We start from the raw sequence: 25,888 nt of genomic DNA, 5'->3' as shown, positions 1-25,888 counted from the left end.
TATGAACTGGATGGAGGCCCCAGCAGTTTTTGGAGTGAGTGAGATTTCTTAGGAGAGCAAGAAAGTTGGTGTCTCACAGAAGCTTGCTGCCCCTCTGAAGGGAAGAGCAAAGACATGGAAGATGATAGCAGAGATGCAGAAGGATATTGCAGTTCCCCAGGGGCCAGTCTTGCAAACTGACTCAAAACCTGCTCTGAAGAATCCCCACTGGTGGTATGTTTGCAGGGACATTTTGATCCAAACATTGTCTATGGTATTTCACAGTAGGCAAATTTCATATAGGTTTTTTTTCCCCCAAAGTGTTGCCATTCCTTTTTCAGTCCTTAAAATCAGATGATGTTATAGAAATGAATATGCATCTCACAATGTGCAGTTGTATATCAAAATGGTGAGCCTCAGGTAATGGTTCTGCTGCTCTTTTGCAGGAGTTACCAGCTGTAGCATGCTGTTCATCAAGTACTGAGGAAGCTAATGGTCTCCTGTGCTTTCTCCTACAATATTCCAGGCCACTGATGGAGCATAGTGTCTTGTTTTATTCCAATATCAATTTGTAGGATTTCCCCTTCAGATGTCATTGTCCTAGAGCGATTGCTAATGTTAGTAAGCTCTATATTGCACTTCAGTGTGCTCATTGTGGCACTTGAAAATGCAGGATTGCCTTTGATTCACTGTCTGGACAATTTCAGAGGCACCAACAGCAGAAGTTGTTGCATTTGTGATTTTTTAGTGCCTCAGATTTAGATTTAAAGCATAAATATTAAGACATGCCCTTGTGCCATGAATCAAAGGTGACCTGGAATTAATGCTCTCCTGGAAGATTTTTGAAAAGTTTGAAAGTGTCCTTAGCAGCTAACATCTTAAATAGTTACTTACAAGCTCAAAATAAGGAGTTTTGATAGAACCATGTTTGAAAGTCAATGTGGTTTAGTGACTGGAGAGCTGAACTTGGAATCAGGGCACCTGTGTTCTGTTCCTAGTTCTGCCACCCACCTGCTGTGTGCCTTTCACAAGTCACTTCACCTCTCTGTGCCTCCATTTTCCCCTCAAGTCATTCCTCTGTCTTGTATGTTTAGCCTGAAAGTTCTTTGGGGCAGAGAGCTTCTCCCACGTTTGTACAGCCCCCAGAGCACAACAGGGTCTATAGGTTCTACCATAATAATAATAAATAATAATACCACCACTATTTATTATTTATATTACTGTAGTGCCTAGAAGCCCTAGTTATGAACCAGGACCCCATTGTACTAGACACTGTACAAACACAGAACAAAAAGAGCTACAATTTATGCATGATCATCCAAATGCCACCAATATACAGATCTTATTCCCTAAACAGAATAAGGGTAAACAGTGGAACTTTCAAAGTCAGTAATGATGAAGCACATTTATAGAAGATACTTGTGATAGATTTTTTTTATGGCATTCCTCACCATAGTATGGAAACACCTCCCAAACAATTTACTTTTTCTTACAACACACCTGTAAAATAAGGGGAATTCTATAGCTACTGGATTCCGCTTATGATTAATCATAGGCATCCATTGGACCAGCTCGGATACAGAGTTGTCATTTGGAGATTAATATTTGCCTGCATAGCTAAATTATTAATGTATTGCACTGAGCTCTTCACTGTCTCATGTATCCTCTTCTCATGATTATGATCCCTCTCCCATGACTCAGATTTTCAGCAGAATTTGATTTCCGGACATATGATACAGAGGGTCTTATACTATATGCTGAATCCTCTAACAGCACAGCATGGTTCTTGCTTGGTCTTCGTGATGGGAAGATTGAGATTCAATTCAAGAATGAACTTGGAACAAAAGTCACCAGTGGTGGCAAAGCCATTAATGATGGTCTGTGGCATATAGTAAGTTTTTTTTCTAATACCCTGTGTATTGTTGGCACTCTTAGGTGAAGTTGGGAAAAATTGTTATAGCAACTTAAAAAAAAAAAAAAGTTCCAGAATGATTCCATAAAGATCCCAGATTTAAAGGCTGTTAAGAAAGGTACAGTGGTAGCATTAACAAACTTCCAAATTTCCTTGTGATACAAAGAGCCACTTTCTGCATGGTGCTTGGGGCCTATGCAGTAATACTTAGGGTACGTCTATACTTACCTCCGGGTCCGGCGGTAAGCAATCGATCTTCTGGGATCGATTTATCGCATCTTGTCTAGACATGATAAATCGATCCTGGAAGTGCTCGCCGTTGACACCGGTACTCCTGCTCCGCGAGAGGAGTACGCGGAGTCGACGGGGGAGCCTGCCTGCCGCATCTGGACTCGCGGTAAGTTTGAACTAAGATACTTCGACTTCAGCTACGTTATTCACGTAGCTGAAGTTGCATATCTTAGTTCGAAGTGGGGGGTTAGTGTGGACTAGCCCTTAGTGCATGATTGTGTGTGTGTAAACATGTTTATTCTGATGCAAGTGGTCCATGGGGTTGTTATTCCAAACACACTTGTTATTTTATGCCGGCCAATGCAGTTTGATCAGTCAAATCAAGGCTAACTAAAGAAAATCTTTCTTTCTTTTTCTTTTTTTTTTTAAACCCCCAATTGCTGAGCGCGGTGTGCCCAGAGCTACTCTAACTCAAGTCAGTAGGAGTCTTAACATGAACTTTACTGGGAACAGGGTCTGTTCAACATACCTACTACGTACAGAAAAAGAATACTGATGAGATTGCAAAGTCAGCTACTTAGAATTTAGGAAATGTCAGAATTAAGCTTAAATGGGCAACCTTAATTCTGGCATTTCCTCATTTTTGCATGCTTGACTTTGCAGCCTTCTTTTAATGTTGTTTTTGTAGATAATATGCAGTGTGTTTTTTAGAAAGAAAAAAATCAAACCCAATAATTTTATGTGCAATGGTCCCCGATGCATCAGCAGTACTTTTGAACAGAGTACTTTCAGCACTGTCTCTACCACTCAAGTGCTAAACTATGCTAGCCACAAGAACATGCAGTTATCCTCTGTAACCATAGAGGAAGAGGCACAACACATGGAGATGGTGGGTTACAGATCCAAGAATAGCCCAGTTTATTGACCGCATCACTAAGTGTATAGATTTGGCAGATTCTAAGAAAGAGTGTGGCTGGGGTGTGTCTACACAATAGTGGGGAGAGTGCTTCCCAGTTACACACTAGCTGTAGTTGAGCTAGCTCACTAAAAATAGCAACAAGGCTGCAGCGCCATGGGTCGGGGTAGCTCCCTGAGAACAGACCCAGGGAATTCATAGATTCCAAGGCCAGAAAGGGACCACTGTGATCATCTAATCTGACCTGCTCAATAATATAAGTTGTTGAACTTCACCGCAATAATTCCTAGATCAGATATTTTGAAAAACTTCCGATCTTGATTTAAAACTTGTCAGTATTGGAGAATCCACCACATCCCTTGGTAAATTGTTCCAATACTTAATTACTTTCACTGTACAAAATGTATGCCTTATTTCCAGTCTGAATTTGTCTAGCTTTTCTCTGCTAGATTGAAGAGCCCATTGTTAAATATTTGTTCCCCACATAGGTGCTTACAGACTAATCAGGTCACCTCTTAACCTTCTCTTTGTTAAGCTAAATAGATTGAGCTCTTTGGGTCTATTGCTATAAGGCATGTTTTCTAATCCTTTCATCATTCTCCTGGCTCTTGTCTGAACCCTCTCCAACTTTTCAACATCCTTCCTCAATTGTGGACAACAGAACTGGACACAGTAGTCTAGCACTGGTTGCACCAGTACCAAATACAGAGGTAAAATAACCTCTGTATTTCTGCTTGCGATTCCCGTTTATGCATGCAAGGATCACATTAGCCCTGTTGGTTGCAGTAAAAGTTCCTGTTCAGCCTATTATCCACCACACTCCCAAATCATTTTCAGATAGAGTCTCCCACATCCTGTAAATATGGCCTACAGTCTTTGTTCCTAGATGTATATATCTGTATTTGGCCACATTAAAATACACATTATTTGCTTGTACCCAGTGAACCAAGCAATCCAGATTTCCCTGTGTTGGTGACCTGTCTTCATTATTTACCACTCCTCCAATTTTTTTGTCATTTGCAAACCTTATCAATGACATTTTTATGTTTTCTTCCAGGTCATTTGATGTTAAATAGTGTAGGGCCAAGAACAGATCCCTTCAGGACCCCACCAGAAACACACCTATTCAGTGATGATTCCCCATTTAGAGTTGCATTTTGAGATCTATCAGTTAGCCAGTTTTTAATCAATTTAATATATCCCATGTTAATTTTATATTGTTCTAGTTTTTTAATGAAAATGTTGTGTGATACAACATCAAACATCTTATAGAAGTGTAAGTATATTATGTTAACACTATTACCTTTATCAACCAAACTTGTAATCTAATAAAAGAGATAAAGTTAGTTTGACAAGATCTATTTTCAATAACTTACGTTGATTTGCATTATTACATTACCCTCCTTTAGTTCTTTATTGAGATCCATATTAGCCACTGCATTATCTTGCCCGGGAACAATGTCAGATTGACAGGCCTATAAAAACCTGGGTCATCACAAATACCCTTTTTAAAAATTGGCACAACCATTAGCTTTCTTCCAGTCTTCTGGACCTTCCCTGGTATTCTAAGCCTTACTGAAAATCAACATTAATGGGCCACAGCCAATTCCTTTAAAACTCTCGGGTGCAAGTTATACTGACCTGCTGATTTTAAAAATGTCTAACTTTAGCAGCTGGGGTTTAACATCCTCCTGACATACTAGTGGAATAGAAAAAAGTGTTATCATCATCACATGATAAGATTACATTATGTTTATTCCAAATACAGAACCAAGATATTTATTGAATACTTCCACCCTTTCTGCATTGTTATGGGTAATTCTACCATTTACATCTAGTAATGATCCAATACCATTGTCAGGATTCTTTTTTATCCTATTATACTTAATGCCTCCTTAGTGTCCTGAACTCTGCTTTCCCTATCCATTTTCTACCATTCCTAACTTTGATTTATATTCAGTACTATCAACTTCTCCTTTCTTCCATTTGTTACATATTATTTTTAAAGTTCTTTTTATAGTTGCCTTCAGGTCCTTCTAAGCCAGGTTGGTATATCAAGGCCTTCTCCCTTGATTATGGCTTTTTGGGCATCTAGTAAAGTCTGGTTAAACAAGCCCCAATTAGCCATTCACATTTTCTGATTAAATTCTTCCTCCCAGCTTATTTGGCTCATGATTGTTTTCACCTTCGTGAAATTGGCCCTTTTAAAGCACCAAGTTGGGCAGGATTGTACTCGGGCAGCTAGCAGCTTGTGCCACTACAGCCACACTACTATTTTTAGTATGCTAGCTTGAATAGAGCTGAAATATGGTCTACCCACGCTGGGAAGCACCCTGTCAGCTGCTGTGTAGATTAGATTTAGTTCTGCCATATTGGTTCCTGGTCTCCAGTCCAGTGTACCTTCCCTTAGACCAAAAAGTATTTTGGTGGGTAACATCAACAGCAGCAGATGAATCCTTTTTTTTTTTTTTTTTTTTTTTTTTTTTGTCTGTGTTCCCTCAGGAGGTTCAGTTCTTTGTGGCAGGCTGAGTGAGATCCAGAGGCGCATGCTCAATGTGGATGGAATGTTGAGCAATTTTAGAAGCAAGAAAGTAACACAAACTGAAAAATTGTATTTTTCCAAAAACTTATCATTCAGCCAAGTATAGCTTTTCCTATACAAAGCGAGAGATACCTTTGCCTTTCAAGTATTATCCCTCTGCCCAATTTCAAAATCCTGCTGCAAACCATTAGAATATATATATATTTAAAAAAAGAGAAAGGCAGGTTTCTGGGTGGTGGGCTTTTGTTTTTTAAATACTGGGACATGTTAGGTAACCTTAACACAAGGCTCACTACTCCTCCCTCTGTAATCAGTATGTTCAACATATATAGTGCTATATATATATTGTATATTATTTTTAATCCTAGGTCTCAGTGGAAGAATTAGAACACAGTATAAGTGTAAAAATAGCAAAAGAAGCAGTGATGAATATCAACAGCCCTAGAAATCTGTTCAAACCATCAAATGGCTTCCTGGAAACTAAGGTGTACATTGCAGGATTACCTCGCAAAGTCAGCGACACCCTCATTAAACCGGTAATTTAAAAATACCTCCTGATTAAGGCTGCTTTCTTGTTTGCTTCTCCTTATATGGTGGTTACCCATGTGTCACTAGGGAGACAAAATACAGGGAGGTATGTAGGTAGAAAATGAAAATGCCATTGGTGACATTTTCGTTTGAAAATGAGTATGCATGAAGCTTTGCGGTCTGCCCATTTTCATATTTTAATGATAGAATCATAGCAATTAAAGCAGTCTCAGGTAATCTAATCCATTTTCCAGGGTCCTATGCAGGATTGTGCCCGAGAGTACATTTCCTAATCTCATTTTAAGACTCCCAAGCTATAGGGCCAACGGTAGTTATCTTGAGAGCATATTGTACAAATGTTCCCTTTCTTAGTGCCAGATTGTGCCTTGATCTTGTGGGGTGGGGGGGGGAGGTGAAGGAAGCGCAAGGAGCCTTCAATTCTACCCTGCCCTACCCACCCTGCACAGGGGGCATGAGTAGGGTGACCAGACAGCAAGTGTGAAAAATGGGGATGGGGGGGAGGGGGAATAGGCGCCTATATAAGAAAAAGCCCCAAATATCGGGATTGTCCCTATAAAATAGGGACATCTGGTTGCCCTAGGCATGAGACACCTGACTCACCCTTCTCAGCAGCTGTAGGTCCCTGCAGCCACCTCTCGCGCAGACCCAGTAATTATCACAGTAACTGGCAATCTCAGCAAAGAGGCAACAAGTGAATGCACTATGAAGACTGAACTTTTTTTTTCACCCTAGAGGAGGGAAGCCTCTATTACAGGGGTCAGCAATGTTCGGCACGCGGCTCGCCAGGGACACCCTGGCGGGCCGGGCCAGTTTATTTACCTGCTGACGCGGCAGGTTCGGCTGATCGCGGCCCCCACTGGGCGTGGTTCGCCGTTCCGGGCCAATGGGGGTGATGAGAAGCGGCGCGGGCGAGCGATGTGCTGGCTGCGGCTTCTCGCCGCCCCCATCGGTCCAGGACGGCGAACCGCTGCCAGTGGGGGCCGCGATCGGCCGAACCTGCCACGTCAGCAGGTAAATAAACTGGCCCGGCCCGCCAGGGTGCTTACCCTGGCAAGCTGCGTGCCGAACGTTGCCGACCCCTGCTCTATTACCATTGCCCATACACTATCTGTTCTTCATATGTATAAAAGAATTTCTATCCAACACCTTGCATGTGGACTAGAAAATAATTTACATTTGAAAACAAGCCACCAATCCACTAACAAAAAAAAATACTTGTAATATTTCATTTTTTAAATAATCTGTTTTTGCTTGCAGTGTGACAGGGAAGCAAAAAGGTAAAAATGTTTGACTGCTTCTCAATAAATATTCTCTTACCCAATGTGAAATAATTCTAGAAATGTTGTTTGGGCTGATGAGTCAAACTCTCAGCCAACAAACAATACAAATAGCCATGGCCCCCTAGCTATAGCGCAGTAGACATGGCCAAGCAGAAGAGGAAAGTTTGGCTACAGTATGTTTGAACTTAAATTTTGACTCTGTCTATTCTTTGCTTGCCAGTGGTACCAAATGGGAAAAGCTTATTGGCTCAGCAGTGCTGACTGAAAGCTGCGCTACTGTATATGCCTTTGATTTCAAAGAGACACAAAATGAGGGAGGGTGACAAAATACCAGTGAAGTGATATCTTTTATTGGACCAACTTCTGTTGGTGAGAGAGAAGCTTTTGAGCGATACACAGCTCTTCTTTAGGTCTGGAAAAGGTAGGTACTCAGACTGTCACAGCTAAATACAAAGTGGAACAGATTGTTTAGCATAAGTTGTTAACATATATTCTAAAAGACTATTCAAGGTGAAGTGGTCCCTTAACACCATTCCAGTGCTGGTATAATAAAATGTGGAGGGGAGTTAGTGGGTTACAGATTTTTGTAATAAGCCATAAATCCAGTGTCTTAATTAAGACCATGATTTTTAGAGTCTAGTAAAGTGATGAATTTAAGCTCCCAGGCTCCTCTTTTCAAGGTGCTGTGCAGGAGGACGAGGACTGAGAGGTCAGAAATGGAGTGACTGTTTTGTGAAAAAAGCGTTTACCATTGGATAATACAGTGTTTTTAACTTTTTATCTTTTTTTTTTTCCTGTGCGAGGTCATTCAAGAGCGTAGTGATTGTCTAGTTTCACCCACATAATTGTTGGGGCATTTGGAGAAGTAGATCGCATAATGGAATGTGCCACCCAAACATCCCTGAGAGAACCTGCTTCACTGCAGAAAAAAACCCTCTGATCGCTCACCCCTAGTTGTCACTTACCACTCCACATTGCAAGCCATATGGGGTATCATTAAACAATTACAATCCATACTCAATGGGGGACAACATCTTGAAAGAAATCTTTCCTGAACCCCCACTTCTGGCCTTCAAACGACCCCCCAACTTCATATCAGAAGCAAGTTTCCCACAGACAAGGACTCCTCTACTTAAAGCAGCACCAGACCCTGCCACAATAGATGCAAAACCTGCAGACATATCTCCACTGCTACAATGATCGCCCCCCACCCCCCCAACATATCTTTCAAGATCCACGGGTCCTACCCAGAGCCGTCCCTTGGGTAGGATGAATCAGGGTGACCGCTCCGGGCCCTGCACTTTGGGGGGCCTCCAAGGGCTGGTGTGATTGACTGGCGTGGTCAGTCCTGGAAGAGACAAATCTGTCACTTCCGCCCCGGGCCCCGCACCCCACTAGGGACGGCGCTGGTCCTACCCATGCCTATCACAACATGGTGTATCTCATCCAGTGCACTAAATGCCCCCCCCAATGATAAAAGACAAAAATACCATATTACCCAAGGGCAAACACGTCTCACAAAACAATTACTCCATATCTGACCTCTCAGTCCTCATCCTTAAAGGAAAGGTGCAAAACACTTTCAAAAAGATGAGCCTGGGAACTTAAATTCATAACTTTGCTAGACACTATAAATCGGGGTGGGCAAACTTTTTGGGCCGAGGGCCACATCAGGGAATAGAAATTGTATGGAGGGCCATGAATGCTCACAAAATTGGGGTTGGGATGCGGGAGGGGGTGTGGGCTCTGGGGTGGGGCTGGGGATGAGGAGTTTGGGGTGTAGGAGGGTCTTCTGGGCTGGGACTGATGGGTTCGGAGGGCGGGAGGGGGATCAGGGCTGGGGCAGGAAAGGGTTCAGGTTCTGGTTTGGGGTGCAGGAGGGTGATCCAGGCTGGGATCGAGGGGTTTAGAGAGCGGCAGGGGGATCAGGGCTGGGACAGGGGGTTGGGGTGTGGGGAGAGGCTCAGGGGTGTGGCCCCCAATCCAACGCCCCCTCGGAGCGGGCTGAGCCGTGTGGTACAGCCCCGACCCTGCGCCCAGGCTGCAGCGGGGCCAAGCTGCATGGTGTGGCCCCAGACCCAGTGCCCCGGTCAGAGTGGGGCCGCACCATGCGGCTCAGCCCCCAACCCAGCGCCCCAGGCGGAGCGGGACCAAGCCATGTGGTGTGGCCCCCGACCCAGCGCCCCAGCCGGAGCGGGATTGAGCCGCGTGGTGCGGTCCCAGACCCAGCACCCCAGCCGGAGAGCCAGAGTGGGGCCGAGCCGTGTGGTGCAGCCCCGATCCAGTGCCCCAGGCGTAGTGGGGCTGAGCCGCTTGGTGCAGCTCAGGGGCCATCTGAAAACTGCCTGCGGGCCGTAGTTTGCCCACGCCTGCTATAAATCATGGTTTTAATAAAGACTCTGGATTGATGGTTTATTACAACAATCTATAACTCACGCACTAACCGTCCCCCCTTTTTTGTCCCATGACTGGAGAGGTGTTAATGGACCACTTCACCTTGAATGGTCTCTTAGAATATGTGTTAACTACTTAGGCTAAACAGTCTGTTCCACCTTTTATTTATCTGTGAGACTCTGAGGGCAAGTCTGCACTACAAAATTAAGTCAACTTAAGTTATGTCGACGTACAGCCACCGCAGTAATTACATCACTTTTGCATGACCACATTACTCTCCTTGTGGTGGTGGTGTGCATCCTCACCAGGAGTGCTTGCACTGATTTAACTGTCAGTGTGGGGCAGTTTCTGAAAGGCAGCAACAGTCGATTGAACCAACGACCTAATTACATTGACCTAAGTGCTACGCCTCTCGCAGAAGTGGAGTTATTAAGTCAGTGTAATGGATAAGTTACATTGGTGGGAGCTACATTTTTGGCCATGTCTACACTACCGCTTATGTTGGCAAAACTTATGCTGTTGAAGGGTGAGAAAAAGCTGCATTGGCACAGCTGTGCCACTGTAAGGTCTCTAGTGTAGACATAGCCTCAGTGTAGACGGTTACAGAATTAGGTTAATGTAAGGCAGCTTACGTTGACCTCTCTCTGCAGTGTAGACCAGGCCTGAGTACTTTTCTCAGACCTGAAGAAGAGCTCTTTGTAAACTCAAAAGCTTGTTTCATACCAACAGAAGCCAGTCCAATAAAAGATATGACCTCATCCACCTCGTTCTCGCTAATATCCTGGCTACAACACGGCAAACAACAATTTGATTCCAAGACAGCTCTGAAGATCAGTGCTGTAATCTATGGCATTGATATAACTATGCTTTACTGTTCACCAGAAATAAATTGTCATATCAACAATGTTTCTAGAGCAAATCTGTATGCAACACAAAAATCTGAATGTAACTCTTCTGCAGCTTAACCCTCGACTAGATGGGTGCATTCGTGCCTGGAACCTGATGAATCAGGGAAATTCAGGCATAAAAGAAGTTATTCAAAAAAAACAAAGCAAACACTGTTTAGTAACTGTGGAGAAAGGGTCCTACTACCCTGGCACTGGCATGGCAGAATTTCATATAAACTATAGTAAGTATTTTTCCGCCTTCTCCAACATTTCTTTATGCTGGACTTATGATTGAACTAACGAATGGCAAAAGAGTATGGACTTGCCCTAGTCAAGGGTGCATGAGGGGAGGTTCCCACTAATTTCAGAGGGAGTTTTGCTTGAATAATGAGTGTAGGTTCTGGCCTCACACGTTATCAGTTTAATTTCTGCAAAGACCTCTATCAGCGTGGACTTGATCAAACGGGTCCTTTCCATCTCTCAAGGGTCTGATTCAGCTCCCATTTTATCAATGGAAGTTTTGCTATTGACATCACTGAGAGTGGTTTGAGCTCCAAATGAGATAGTCATATGGAATTATATTTGAGTACGATACAGTGCGGGTGCTGATTGTGATACTAAGTAACGTGGTGCATTATTAGTGTGAAATTAAGAAAAAAAGCAGTTAATAAATATGGGCATCCCTTTTAGCTGCTGAACTTGCAAACACTTTAGCACCTGTATAACTTTTACTCGTGAGAATTCCCATTGGAGCAATGGAACTATTCCTGTGTGTGATGTTAAATGCGTGTTTAAGCTATCAACCTTCTGCTCAGTAGCAAAATTTTATGAGCAACCTGTCAGGCTTTTTCTGGCTTAACCTTATAAACAGCCCTCTTATGAATGTGGCAGTGAGAGAGGTAACAAAAAATAAAAAAGGAAGACCAGCAAGCTGAAAAGGCAAGAAAAAAACCCCAAACTTAAAATGCCTCTGTCAATATATTTAATATTAGAAACTTTGGGGAAAACTAGAAATGTAAAGCTCACCTTTTCACTGCAGATTTAGCTTTATTTTTCATAGTGGGTATATAGATTAAATTGTAGGAAGAAAATGCTTGTAAATAACTGAATAGTATTTGGATGCTTGTAGAAGGTGTTTTTCAGGTTCATTAATTTCATTCTTTTTTTTTTTAAACAGATAATCTTACCAATGACAAAGAATGGCTAATAAACATAACATTGACTATTCGTCCATCCACAGGCACTGGTGTGATGTTTGCCTTGGTCTCTGGCAAAACAGTGCCTCTTGCTTTGTCCATAGTAGACTCCAACTCCCCTAACTCACAGGTGATCTTACTCTTATCACAGTAACTCTGGGTCAGATCCTTATCTGGTGTAAATCAGTATAGCTCTTTTGACTTAAACTCTCTGTCTTCATTCTCCATCTGTAAAATGGGACTAATCTTAGTTACTTACTATACTTCACAAGGGCGTTGTGAGGCTGAATTAATTGTTTGCAAGGTGTTCCACTAAAACAGTGATGAACTGCATAAAAAAGCCAATATATAAATAGGTCTTGCTGTCCTTGACTTTCCCTCTATTCCCAGTTGTGACAAGTAGCATGACAGAAGGCAGTATGTGCTTATATGTATATGAGGGTCAATACTTCTTTTTAAACTGCCTAAAGTAGATACTAGGGGTGAACTGTTGGCCTCATTACAGTCAATGTCAAAACTTCCATCGACTTCCACAGGACCAGGATTTAACCCCAGAAATCTAGATCAAGATTTTCTAACATGAATACCTAAAGAGAGACTCCTACATATAAAATTTAGGCACCTAAACAGGTGGCTTGGTTTTTCAAAAGTGCTGAACAACCCAGCAGCTTCTATTGACTTCAATGGATTTCCCAATTTCAGGCACCTATTTTGAAAAACTTTGGCCGTAATGTTTCCTCCATTTTCTCCTTACAAATGTAAAATGCATCAAAACTAAATAAAATAAGTGCTGGAGTTCTGTGTGAAATGTTTTTTAATCTGTTGCCTAGGAAATCATTGTGACTATTGAGAACGTCATTGTTGCCCGGCTGGAGTCAGAGAGGTTGTGTACCTCCAAAAGAACGCTGCTAGGACTCAGAGCAAACAAACAGCTGCTTGAACTGACTGCTGATTCACAAACACACAGCATCAATTCTGAGCAAGAGCAACAACTATCCATCCTGGATCAAGTAATGAAGGGACCTATTGTTACCTACTTAGGTGGCATTCCAGGTGAATTTTATTTCTTTTCATTGATGTGAATGAATTCGTCTTACTCAAAATCCTGGGTTGTTGTGGTGTGGTGGTTTTTTTTTTTTTTTAAACAATTACCTATTTTTATCCTTTATTTTTGAGTCAATTTGCATAGCTTTTGATGCAACCTGATACTTCAATAGTAACATTAAGGAGCTATCTTAACAGCCCAGCAGCAGAGCTTCTCTCTAAAGGTCTATTTTTGGAAGTGACCCTATGGCACCTATTCCCAGGAGAAAATGGTGGTGTGTTGTGAGGTTTTTTTTGTTTTGTTTTGTTGTGCTTAAGAGTGATGAGAACTCCTGAAGTGCCATCTACTGATAGTTTCAAGAAACTGCAGCAGCTTTAGATATTGTCTAAACCATCCATTTAAAAATAACTGAAGGAGAGAAAGATGGGAGGAGGAAACAGGGAAAATAGGGATACAACAATCATACTTTCAGGTGGTGGTTGACAGCCTCCATGATAGGGAATTTGAAAGTTAAGGGGATTACTCAATGTTTTGTTTAAACAATTTGTAAGTGAATTTTCAGCCCAACAACTCCTAACTTGTGCAACCATATCTGAGCAGGCATGCTATGGATGCGCATCAATGCCATGAGGTTTTAGATTTGGAAAATTATATGCTAACTTGAAACCTGGGGTGGGGGAGACACCTAAATCATAGGGAGGTTCTTAGGCTAAATTATCATTGGTAAAAGTTTTTGACATCCTCTGGCTAAAGGGACTATAGGGAAAGACAAAGTATTAGCTTCCCCAGAGATCTTAGAAGTTTGATAGACAGTTTTGAATTGGCATCTCTTTTCTGTGTTGTATGTTATGTAAAAACAAACCTGCCCCAAGAGGCATATCCAGCCCCATTCTCTGTAGTTTCAGTGGGAGCGGAGTGAGTCAGCTGCATGAGAGGTATGGAGGGTAGAGTTGCCAATTTTGGTTTGACGTATTCCTGGAGGCTTCATCACATGACAATCTTTAATTAAAGATTAATTTTTAATTCCTGGAGATTCCAGGACAATCCTGGAGGGTTGGCAACCCTAGTGCTGGGGGCGGGAGAGAGGAAAGGGGAGGTGCATACCCCTTGCATGGCAAGGAAACTAGCTGTACATGGGGTTTCTTCAAGGCAGTGCACAGGTAAGGCCAGCACATGGGCATCTGGGGCCAGAGAATCAACTGCTGCATCCTCTCCACCCTCCCACCACTGTAGAACAGTGGCTCTCAACCTTTCAGGATGACTATACCCCTTTCAGGAGTCTTATTTGTCTTGCATACCCCCAAGTTACTTAAAAATTACTTGCTTACAAAATCAGACATAAAAATACAAAAGTGTCACAACTCTATTACTGAAAAATTGCTTAGTTTCTCATTTTTACCATATAATTATAAAATAAATCAATTGGAATATAAATATAGTATGTACATTCCAGTGTACAGTATATAGAGCAGTATAAACAAATCATGGTCTGTATGAAATTTTAGTTTGTACTGGCTTCGCTAGTGCTTTTTATGTAGCCAGTTGTAAAACTAGGCAAATATCTAGATGAGTTGCTGTACCTCCTGGAAGAGCTCTGCGTACCCCTGATTGAGAACCACTGCTGTAGAGGAAGCACATTACAACTGCAGACGCTACTGCAACCTTGGGGCTGCATTGTCAGTCACCTCTGCAACCTCCTAGTGTGTGGGAAGAGAGGAAGAAATCTGTTCCCCACAAGTCTTATTGCACATCCTGGTAATGAGGGTGTGAATGTATTGCGGAATGTAGGCACAAAAGAGGGTTACAAGAAGACATGGGAAGGATATTTGTCCTGTCTTAACATTTGAATATGTATTGTGATGGGGCAAGGCCAGATGGCTACAGTAAAGTAGTGAGGAACAGGTATGTTAGCCCCAGGCTAAACAAATCCCTGGTACCATGGTAACCAAATGTCAGTTGCTGCAGGTTAATCAAGACACCTGTGGCCAATTAAGATCCTTCTAGAAGGCAGTGGAAATAGCTAGATTGATTGGGACACCTGAAGCCAATCAAGGACTGGCTGGAACTAGTTAAAAGCCTCCCAGTTAGTCAGTGAGGTGTGGGTGTCAGGAGCTATAGGAGGGAGCTGTGCTGTTGGAGGAATGCAATAGTATGAATCCATATCAGGTGCAAGAAAGGAGGCCCTGAGGTAATTGTGAAGAGGATATTGAGTGGGGGCTGCTGTGGGGAAGTAGCCCAGGGAATTGTACACGTCCTATTTCCAAAAAGTCAGCTGCCAGAGCTGCTAATTTTAGGGTCCCTGGGCTGGAGCCCAGAGTAGAGGGCGGGCCGGGCTCCCCTCCCTGATTAATCTCTGATACTGGGAGACAACAGAGACTGTGCGAGGGAGGGTTGTTTCTCCTCACCTCCCTTGTTGGCTTAGGATGAAAATGGCTCAGTAAGCTGTGACCCTGGCCTCTCTCGAGAGAGAAGGGCTATGTGGAGGGTCACAGTGAGCCTTTGAGGCTAGCAAAAATCTGCCAGGAAATGCAGGACCCACAGAGTCAAGGACAGAACTTTGTCACAGTATGCAATGGATTGAAAACCAAAATAAAGCTAGCAGCAGCAAACTAGATGGGTGCTGTTCAAATTTGATCTTCACCATCCTCTACACTTAGACAAGAGAACACACCAAATACTACACTAACATTAGTTACTGTGAGTGGTAAGCCATCAATGTTTTAATTGTGTCCACTGTGTCTAAACAAAGAGATAAAGCCAATGCTTATTAGTAGACATCAGTACATAGACTACTTGAACCACACTACGTTCTGAACAAGGAAGTTTCAGCTAAAAGCCTTTTTTAAAAGATAACTGAAGAAAGGAACACAGTTGCTGTGAATTCCAAGAAGTTCTTTACACAGTATTTAAACACAGCTATTACAAGCACAGTCAGGCCCGTTGACAGCAATTTCGGGCCCCAGGGCAGAACAGTCAATGGGCCCCCACCCATGCACAAGCTGCGCCCACACAAACATGATCTGCCTGATATTTGGGGCTGGCTGGTGCCCAGCGAGCTGCTGACTGCACTGCTGGGCACGCTCTTCCGGCACAGGCAGGGCTTCTACATGCCCACCTGGTAGGGTTGCCAACTGTATGATCGCGCAAACCCAAAGACTCTTTCCCCGCCCCTGCCATGAGACCACGCTCCTGTCCCACGCCTTCTCCGAGGCCCCACCCTCTCCTCACTACATTCCTCCACCCTCCATCGCTTGCTCTCCCCCCACCCTCACTCACTTTCACCAGGCTGGGGCAGTGGGTTGGGGTGTGGGGTGCAAGCTCTGGGAGGGAGTTTGAGTGCAGGAGGGGGTGCAGGGTGCAGGCTCTAGACTGGGGTAGAGGGTTGTCACTTACTTCGGGCGGCTCCTGAAAGCGACCGGCACACCCCTCTGGCAGCGGCTTCTAGGCGGGAGGCCCAGGGGGTCTCAATGTACCGCTGCCTGCAGGCACTGCCCCCGCAGCTCCCACTGGCCACAGTTCCTGGCCAATGGGAGTTGCAGAGTCAGCACTCGGGGCGGGGGCAGCGTGTGGAGATCCCCTGTCTCCCCCCCCCCGCCCCCTAAGGGCCACAGGGATATGCAGGCCACTTCTGGGAAGGGTGTGGGGTGAGGGCCAGCAGGAAGCCTGTCTTAGCCCCGCTGTGCTGCTGGCGGCAGCTGGGGGTCCCCAGGCCCTTTTAAATCTCCTGGGCCCCTGGGCAATTGCCCCCTTTCCCTCCAACCCCCGTTGGCGGGCCTGAGCACAGTGCTAACTGCAGTGTAAACAAAGCTGTAGGAAATGAGATGCTGGTTTACATTAAGTATCCCTATTTGCTAATGAGCGAACAGTCCCACTTGGAGAACGTGTACTTGGAGAACGGGGTACAAAATATATTGGAAGGACAGAACAGGTCGTGCGGGGGGGTGAGGGGGAGTGGCACTATATGTGAAAGAAAATGTAGAATCAAATGAAGTAAAAATCTTAAATGAATCCACATGTTCCATAGAATCTCTAGGGATAGTAATTCCATGCTCTAATAAGAATATAACAGTAGGGATCTATTATCGACCACCTGACCGGGACAGTGATAGTGATAGTGATGATGAAATGCTAAGAGAGATTAGAGAGGCTATCAAAATAAAGAACTCAATAACAGTGGAGGATTTCAATTATCCCCATATTGACTGGGTACATGTCACCTCAGAACAAACTGCAGAGACAGAATTTCTCAATACTTTAAATGACTGCTTCTTGGAGCCGCTGGTACAGAACCTACAAGGGGAGAGGCAATAGTCGATTTAGTCCTGAGTGGACCGCAGGATCTGGTCCAAGAGATAACTATTACAGGACCGCTTGGAAATAGAGACCATAATATAATAACATTTAACATACCTGTGGTGGGAAGAACACCTCAGCAGCCCAATACTGTGGTATTTAATTTCAGAAAGGTGAACTATGCAAAAATGAGGAGGTTAGTTAAACAGAAATTAAAAGGTACAGTGACTAGAGTGAAATGTCTGCAAGCAGCATGGACACTTTTCAAAGACACCATTATAGAGGCCCAACTTAAATGTATACCCCAAATTAAAAAACACAGTAAAAGAACTAAAAAAGAGCCACTGTGGCTTAACAACCATATAAAAGAAGCAGTGAGAGATTAAAAAGGCATCTTTTAAAAAGTGGAAGTCAAATCCTAGTGAGGTAACTAGAAAGGAGCATAAACACTGCCAAATTAAGTAAAAATGTAATAAGAAAAGCCAAAAAGGAGTTTGAAGAACAGCTAGCCAAAAACTCAAAAGGTAGTTGTCATGGACTCAGAAGTTGTGCCCACTCTTGGCCCCGTGCAGTCCGTGGGGGGAACCGCCTTCAGTGAGCCAGCCCTTCTCGGGGGTCCACTCTCTCTCTGGGGTTAAGTTTCTCCACTCCTGGAGCCACACCTCTCTGAGCGTTAGTATGCCTGTCTCTCGCCGTGAACCCCCTCAGGGAATCCACTCGCTCTGGACCCCTGGGGCTTCCACTCCCAAAGGGAATAATGCAACCCTGTTCTCTAGACTGGAGTGACCCTCAGCCAGCGTAAGACAGGAGGGTTTATTGAGGGTTTGAACACAGAAATCCACAGTAATAACAAAATGTTTTTAAGCATATCCGAAGCAGGAAGCCTGCTAAACAACCAGTGGGGCCCCTGGACAATCAAGATACAAAAGGAGCACTTAAAGACGATAAAGTCATTGTGGAGAAACTAAATGAATTCTTTGCTTCAGTCTTCATGGCTGAGGATGTTAGGGAGATTCCCAAACCTGAGCCGTCCTTTGTAGGTGACAAATCTGAGGAATTGTCACAGATTGAAGTGACACTAGAGGTGGTTTTGGAATTAATTGATAAACCTAACAGTAGCAAGTCACCAGGACCAGATGGCATTCACCCAAGAATTCTGAAAGAACTCAAATGTGAAATTGCGGAACTATTAACTATGGTTTGTAACCTGTCCTTCAAATCAGCTTCTGTACCCAGTGACTGGAAGATAGCTAATATAATGCCAATATTTAAAAAGGGCTCTAGTGGTGATCCCAGCAATTACAGACCGGTAAGTCTAACATCAGTACTGGGCAAATTAGTTGAAACAATAGTAAAGAATAAAATTGGCAGACACATAGAACAACATAAATTGTTAGGCAAAAGTCCACATGGTTTCTGTAAAGGGAAATCATGTCTTACTCATCTATTAGAGTTCTTTGAAGGGGTCAACAAACATGTGGACAAGGAGGATCCAGTAGACATAGTGTACTTAGATTTCCAGAAAGCCTTTGACAAGGTCCCTCACCAAAGGCTCTTACGTAAATTAAGTTGTCATGGGATAAGAGGGAAGATCCTTTCATGGATTGAGAACTGGTTAAAAGACAGGAAACAAAGGGTAGGAATAAATAGTAAATTTTCAGAATGGAGAGGGGTAACTAGTGGTGTTCCCCCAGGGTCAGTCCTAGGACCAATCCTATTCAACTTATTCATAAATGATCTGGAGAAAGGGGTAAACAGTGAGGTGGCAAAGTTTGCAGAGGATACTAAACTGCTCAAAATAGTTAAGACCAAAGCAGACTGTGAAGAACTTCAAAAAGATCTCACAAAACTAAGCGATTGGGCAAAAAACGGCAAATGAAATTTAATGTGGATAAATGTAAAGTAATGCACATTGGAAAAAATAACCCCAACTATACATACACTATGATGGGGGCTAATTTAGCTACAACTAATCAGGAAAGAGATGTTGGAGTCATTATGGATAGTTCTCCGAAGATGTCCACACAGTATGCAGCGGTAGTGAAAAAAGCAAACAGGATGTTAGGAATCATTAAAAAAGGGATAGAGAATAAGACGGAGAATATCTTATTGCCCTTATATAAATCCATGGTACGCCCACATCTTGAATACGCGTACAGATGTGGTCTCCTCATCTCAAAAAAGATATACTGGCATTAGAAAAGGTTCAGGGAAGGGCAACTAAAATGATTAGGGGGTTTGGAACGGGTCCTATATGAGGAGAGATTAAAGACGCTAGGAATTTTCAGCTTGGAAAAGAGGAGACTAAGGGGGGATATGATAGAGGTATATAAAATCATGAATAGTGTGGAGACAGTGAATAAGGAAAAGTTATTGTTCCCATAATATCAGAACTAGGGGCCACCAAATGAAATTAATGGGCAGCGGGTTTAAAACAAATAAAAGGAAGTTCTTCTTCACACAACACACAGTCAACCTGTGGAACTCCTTACCTGAGGAGGTTGTGAAGGCTAGGACTAAAACAGGGTTTAAAAGAGAACTAGATAAATTTATGGTAGTTAAGTCCATTAATGGCTATTAGCCAGGATGGGTAAGGAAAGGTGTCCCTAGCCTCTGTTTGTCAGAGGGTGGAGATGGATGGCAGGAGAGAGATCACTTCATCATCATTACCTGTTAGGTTCACTCCTTCTGGGGCACCTAGCATTCGCCACTGTTGGTAGACAGGATACTGGACTGGATGGACCTTTGGTCTGACCCAGTATGGCCATTCTTATGTATTGTGATTATCATTAAAGTCAGTTGTTTTCAACAGTTTCCACACAGAAGTCTGTCTCTAAGATACCTTCTTTCCCCCAATGTTCTTACTGTGGTAACTAATTTCCTCTTCCAAAAAAAATAGACAAAAAATGTTTTCAGATAACATTTTCCAATGGTTACCATACAATGTTAACTTGGCCATAAAAACCTGTAGAGGTGATCCCTGAAACGGTGAAGGGGTTACTGATGAGTAAAATAGGGCACTTAAAGTATCCCTGTGCTGCCACAAACAAAACAAGCATTGGAGAACAAAGTTGTAAAGTTCCAAATCTGTTTAAGGCAAATGCATATCTTATGGGTTTTCTAACTGGAATGTGTCTCTTTGCTACGTTTCTCCAAAATCGCAGTAACACAGAGATTAATTTTTTTAAAATAATTCAGTAAATTATAGAACAGGAGGACTTGTGGCACCTTAGAGACTAACAAATTTATTAGAGCATAAGCTTTCGTGGACTACAGCCCACTTCTTCAGATTTCCACTCCATATGGCTAAATGCAGTGCCTTGCATAATGAAAGGTTTCAGAGTAGCAGCCGTGTTAGTCTGTATCCGCAAAAAGAAGAACAGGAGGACTTGTGGCACCTTAGAGACTAACAAATTTATTAGAGCATAAGCTTTCGTGGACTACAGCCCACTTCTTCACTTTGAAGAAGTGGGCTGTAGTCCACGAAAGCTTATGCTCTAATAAATTTGTTAGTCTCTAAGGTGCCACAAGTCCTCCTGTTCTTCTTTTTGCGGATACAGACTAACACGGCTGCTACTCTGAAACCTTTCAGTAAATTATGTTTTTTTCAGTGAGGCATGTGGGGTTCTGTGGTACCAGTCTGCTATGCAGCAGAGCAATCTGAACAGAGAAGACTAGTCCTGCTGGGATTTTGCACACAGAGTCTCTAAGCAACTTGGCTTATAGCAGAGTAAACTCAAGCAGGCAATATATCTGTCAAAGGCTATGTCTCAAGGTAACCCCCTTGCGGGGTACCTTACTTACCTCATACATTGTTCTCTGGGCAACAGCAATCCTGGGGTTTGATTCTGGAGCATGGGGTGCATCCCTTTAGCTCTACTTTTTAGCAGGTCCACTCTCTTCTGGAGGGCGTATAAAGCAGTCCAAACAAAAGGAAAATACTTCCACAGCCCCCTTAACTTTGGGCCTTCATCCTCATGCAAGGGAGAGGGAAATAGTTTTCAGTCTCGGCCACAGGCAGTCTCGGTTCCCACTCACCTGCATTGCTAAAGCCAAGGCTTAGTCCCTGTGGGTTACAACAGAAAAAACAGACCAGCCCATCTTCCTCAGAGGGCTCGGGCCAGCCTCATTCTCCAACTGTTCATCAGTTGGAAACACAGGACCCCAATCTGGAGGCACTAGCTCTGCTGGTTTCAAAATATCACCCCAACTGTGCTGAATTCTTCCTTTTTAAGGGCCTTCCCCCAGGCCTGAGAAGCCACACAAATGCAGCAGGTTGGGGCTGATTGGAATCACAGGAATTAACCTCTTCTTGATTTGGGGGTGGGGGTAATCTGCCCCACTACAGTATCATGCTTCCAAAGGAAATGGGAGAATCACAATCACTGAAAAACTTCCCGGTAAGCCTGGATGATAATCAACGATAGGTTCTTTAGAGATAACCACATTGTGCAGGAGTGTTGGATGACATTGTTGAGATCAGCTTCTAACCCAGTTGATTCTAGTTGCTGAATGTGCTCATGACCAGATCCTCAAGGGTATTTAGATTCCTAACTCCCATTAAAATCAGGTGAGTGAGTTACGGTCCTAAATCTCTTTGAGGATCCAGATCTTGGATCAATTCCAACCTACCTCACAAGAAGTTTGTTGTACCCTATGCCTCACAGTAATTCTTGCTTGAGCATTTGTAATGAAATAAATATATTGTTCGCTGACAATACATCATTGGTTGACATTTCCCTAGTTTAACCACTGAATAGATTAGAAATGGAAAGTGTGGGACTTTTACAGAGAAGTCACTGGAAAGAAGAAATGATTAAACTAGTTTGTAGAGTTCTCATGGGTCCCCTGTTTTTGAACAGTGGATTGGAATCCAGAGCAGCTTTTTGGCCTGATAGAAAGATTATTCTAACAGTGAACTTTAAATATATAAACATCTGTTACTAGGTCAGGACAAGAAAATTGGGGATGCCAGGAAATATGGTATTAACACTCTCCAATCAGTAAAGTATATATTATTTTGAAAATCTTCCATTTTGTTAGGTTTTTAGATTAGAGGAAGGTTCTAGTGCAGTGGTCCCCAAACTGTTGGGCATGTTGGTGGCAGGGGGGTAAGGCAGGGCCCGGGACAGCCCACATGAGGAGTGGGGAGGGGGCGCCCTCTAGCCTCTCCCCCAGCTGCCAGCCCCCACCACCACGGTTCTGCTCCTGGCCGCAGCCCTGGCTGCTGTTCCAGCCCCATCCCCATCCCTGCCTCACCCTCGGCCCTGGCTCCCGGCCCAGCCCCAGCCTCAACCCCCTTAGCCCTCTCCGTACTCTTCCCCCCTGCTCCCAGGAGCTGCAGCCCCAGCTCCTGGGATGGGTGGTGTGGTGTGGACGGGGGGGGGGGGGGCACGATGTGAAAAGTTTGGGGGCCACTGTTCTAATGCATATTGCAAATCATCCTAACCTTCCTCAGTTTGTGAACTTCATCTTAAACACTCAAACAAGGGGAAGAAGAGTTTATGGAGTGAAGTGAAATGTTTTCTATTAAGTTGCCATTTCCTGCTATGGATCATTGACTCATGAGAAATGGGAAGTTTCCATGTTTTTACGCATCTGAAAAGCACATAGGATGTTGGAAGCCTTGGCGTAATTCATTTAATGTGGTTTCTGTGCAGATGTTCCCGTTGGTGCTACACTACTGACGGCCTTTTATAATGGCTGCATGGAGGTAAAGGTCAATGAAGTACAGCTGGATCTGGATGAAGCCTTCTCTAAACACAATGACATTCGATCCCACTCGTGTCCACTGATTGCAAATGAAATGAATGAATTCTTAAATTAGCATTCTCCCTTCAGATATAATTTGTGTAATGAATCTCACGTCATAATGAAACCTGTATTATTTTACTCAAGATGTTCCGAGAAAGAAGTTCAACTGGAGTGTTTCTATCCCCTTAACGTAGTTTGTGAAGATAAAAAAACAACCCACTTTTTTCAGTGATAAAAGGACATGATGAAGACTAAAATTCTGTGAAAATGTTCTTATCCATGTCAGTGATTAAATCTAGTTTAAAGATGTTAAGATTTCTTTTAGGTGGAACCCTCTTTTTTTCCCACCATTGTTGTGGTTCCCTTTTTGTATTTTACCCAGCTTGAAGAGTCAAATCAGGCCAGTCTGGCTGTCACTCTTGGTTCTGATGCTTTAGCACAAAGCTGTGGTGTTTGGGTTGCAAGTGCTACCATCAGGTTTGAATCTAAACAAAACTGTGTTCATTTAACTTTCAAAAACAAAATGAAAATGTCGTAGAAGGTTTTGGAAAATGTGTGCTTTGAAAAGTCTAAAAGTTATAAGCCCAAGGTCCCTGTCATTAGACTTCTGAATCACAGCATTATTTTGGGGCGCAACATCCAAACCCAAGCTTTTAGTAAATATCACATCTTTTCTTAAAAGGAAAGAAATTAGTAAAGTGGCTTTGTCAGCCTTATAATGTACTGGACCAACTTTTCCACTCAAAACCTCCTTTTATAGGTACATTTCAACTTGTGTTACACACTTCCACAGAACATATCAAAATGACAGAAAATGATATTTGATTACTCCTTAGAACAGACTAGCTTAAGGTTAATATTAATTCTTTCCATGTTTTCCATCAAGGAATCCCAGCATTGTACTTCAAACTTCAAGGCTATCTGATTGTTTGATTCAGAGCTCCATTAAGAGGGACACACTGCCACACTTAAAAATTAATTCAGTACCATGCTATTATCAGAAAACAAAGGCCAGCAGTTTTATGCGGGTGAGTTGCACGGATGAAGCACCAGTCAGTTAGTTACAGGACATCAAATTGGAATTTACCAAGTAAAGCTAGGGGCCTCACTGGCAAACAGACTTCCCCATTCAGGAGGAATCTCGCAATCCAGAGTTTCCTAGTCGCTCCTTCATACAGAAAGCTGTCAAACTAGTTCTCTCCTCAGGCCAATCCCTCAAAACTGGGGATAAAATCCCCATCGCTTCTGGGGACCTATAGAGAGAGGGATACAGCTGCGTTTGAAAGCCATATTTCAGCAAGAGTTGTTTATTTAGAGGAAGCCCCAAATTTTACAGCCATGTCACGCTTAAAGCCATATCCCCTCTCAGCCAGATTAACAAGGAAAGTTGATTAAGGCAGGAAGGAATGATTTTTCTGGGAAGTATCCAGTTCACACATTTCTGGCTTCCTTAATCTCCTCTGAGTGGGCTTTCCCTTCCCTGTTTCATTTCACACATCAGTAATTCTGGCTGCTCTAGCATTTTAGTCAAGCTGAACAAACAAACAAAGGAGAGAACAGGCATAAGCAGTGACTACCTTTCACCTCCAATCACAGAACTATTATCTATCAAAATACCTGAATTGGGGTCTGCTTCCTAGGGGCCTAATTGTAATATATTTGATGCCCCAGGATTAGAAATTTACTTACCAGGAGATGGATCATGCCATCCTTACTCACTTTGAGAACTATCTTAATCCCACTGAAATAAACGGGGGTTCCTTGTGGTGTGAGGTACTGCACAATGTAAACATACCTCAAAGCATAAAATCTGGGCCTACCTTTTCAACTGTATTTTGTCGTCTGCTTTCCCACCTCCCTCTTTAACTTCACTTCTCACCCTGGCCTTACTATATAACATTATGAGTATAATGGATGAATGTTTTCTATGGTTTCCCAGGGAAGCCAGTCTCAGGTCCCTCACAGAGTTTGACTCAGCACCAGTACTGCTGCTCATTGGTAAAAGGAAACCTTAAAGATTACTTGAAGCAAGTCTCCAATGGCTAATCACCAGTCAGCTAATGACCCACCACTGTGAAGTGGCATCATGATGCAAAATTGCTTGTTTCTGTCTCCTTTAAATACTTATGGAAAAAATGCTACCGCCCACTGTACTTACCTTATTTGGACCCAATTCAGTAAAGCACTTAAGCACATGCTTAAGGCCAATTGAAATCAATTTGAATTATATGCTTCAATGCTGTGCTGAAATGGGGCTTTGGTGAAGCAGACAATCTAAACATGCCATTAAATAATTACTGCATTTGCAATTTAGTAGCAACAGCCCCAGAAAGTCAGATTGTCCTCAGGAAAGTAGATCTTCTGTTTGTTCAGCTTCCTTGCCTTCACAACAATCACAGAAACATGAAATAAGAATGTCAACATGACAAACCTTTATGTCAACATGTATACAACACAAGGAAAAACAGTTTGGATTTTTTGTTTTCTAAATCCTAGAGAGACAGGAAATTAAGGAACATAGGAAATAGTGCCCCACTCAAAAACCTGTGTGATTTAGTGTGACTTAACTATCTGTATTTTGTTTCCTGTACGGATACTTTAGTGTATTCTCGTCTTACGTAAAGCTCTGTTGGATTTTTGAATGTGTAAGTGCCTCCATGTTTTAACATGCAATAAAGGAGAATCTACAAGTTTCTTTTCATTTCAAGGTGTATTTGCATATCTTTGATTCATTTAAACTGAACACATCTTGTTCTGATGATAAAATGTCTTATTTAAGAATCCATGGTAATCTTCAGTATAAAAAATTTCAATAACTCAAAGCTCATTTGCTGTTCAAATATGAATCCATATTCCCTAAATTAATGGTGGGTTTTATTAATGATTTAATATTGACAGTATCAATTAAAC

At 42.8% G+C, this 25,888-nt stretch overlaps 1 protein-coding gene across 8 annotated transcripts in view; it reads left to right on the top strand.

Moving 5' to 3' along the window:
• Positions 1-25,679, top strand: part of PROS1 (protein S) — a 61,910-nt gene extending 36,231 nt beyond the window's left edge. For all 8 annotated transcript variants that reach the window (XM_042853850.2, XM_065589095.1, XM_005283649.4 and 5 more), the window contains 6 exons: positions 1,681-1,870; positions 5,949-6,116; positions 10,764-10,932; positions 11,868-12,016; positions 12,717-12,939; positions 22,885-25,679. In XM_042853850.2, the coding sequence (XP_042709784.2) occupies positions 1,681-1,870; positions 5,949-6,116; positions 10,764-10,932; positions 11,868-12,016; positions 12,717-12,939; positions 22,885-23,051 (1,066 nt within the window). In that variant the 3' untranslated portion in view covers positions 23,052-25,679. The remainder of the gene's footprint in view (positions 1-1,680; positions 1,871-5,948; positions 6,117-10,763; positions 10,933-11,867; positions 12,017-12,716; positions 12,940-22,884) is intronic.
• Positions 25,680-25,888: the final 209 nt, after the last annotated feature.

Source organism: Chrysemys picta, chromosome 1, assembly GCF_011386835.1.
Source record: "Chrysemys picta bellii isolate R12L10 chromosome 1, ASM1138683v2, whole genome shotgun sequence".
NCBI classification, from domain to species: domain Eukaryota; kingdom Metazoa; phylum Chordata; order Testudines; family Emydidae; genus Chrysemys; species Chrysemys picta.
The sequence above is the reverse complement of the archived record's forward strand: the minus strand, read 5'-3'. Positions and strand labels throughout refer to the sequence as shown.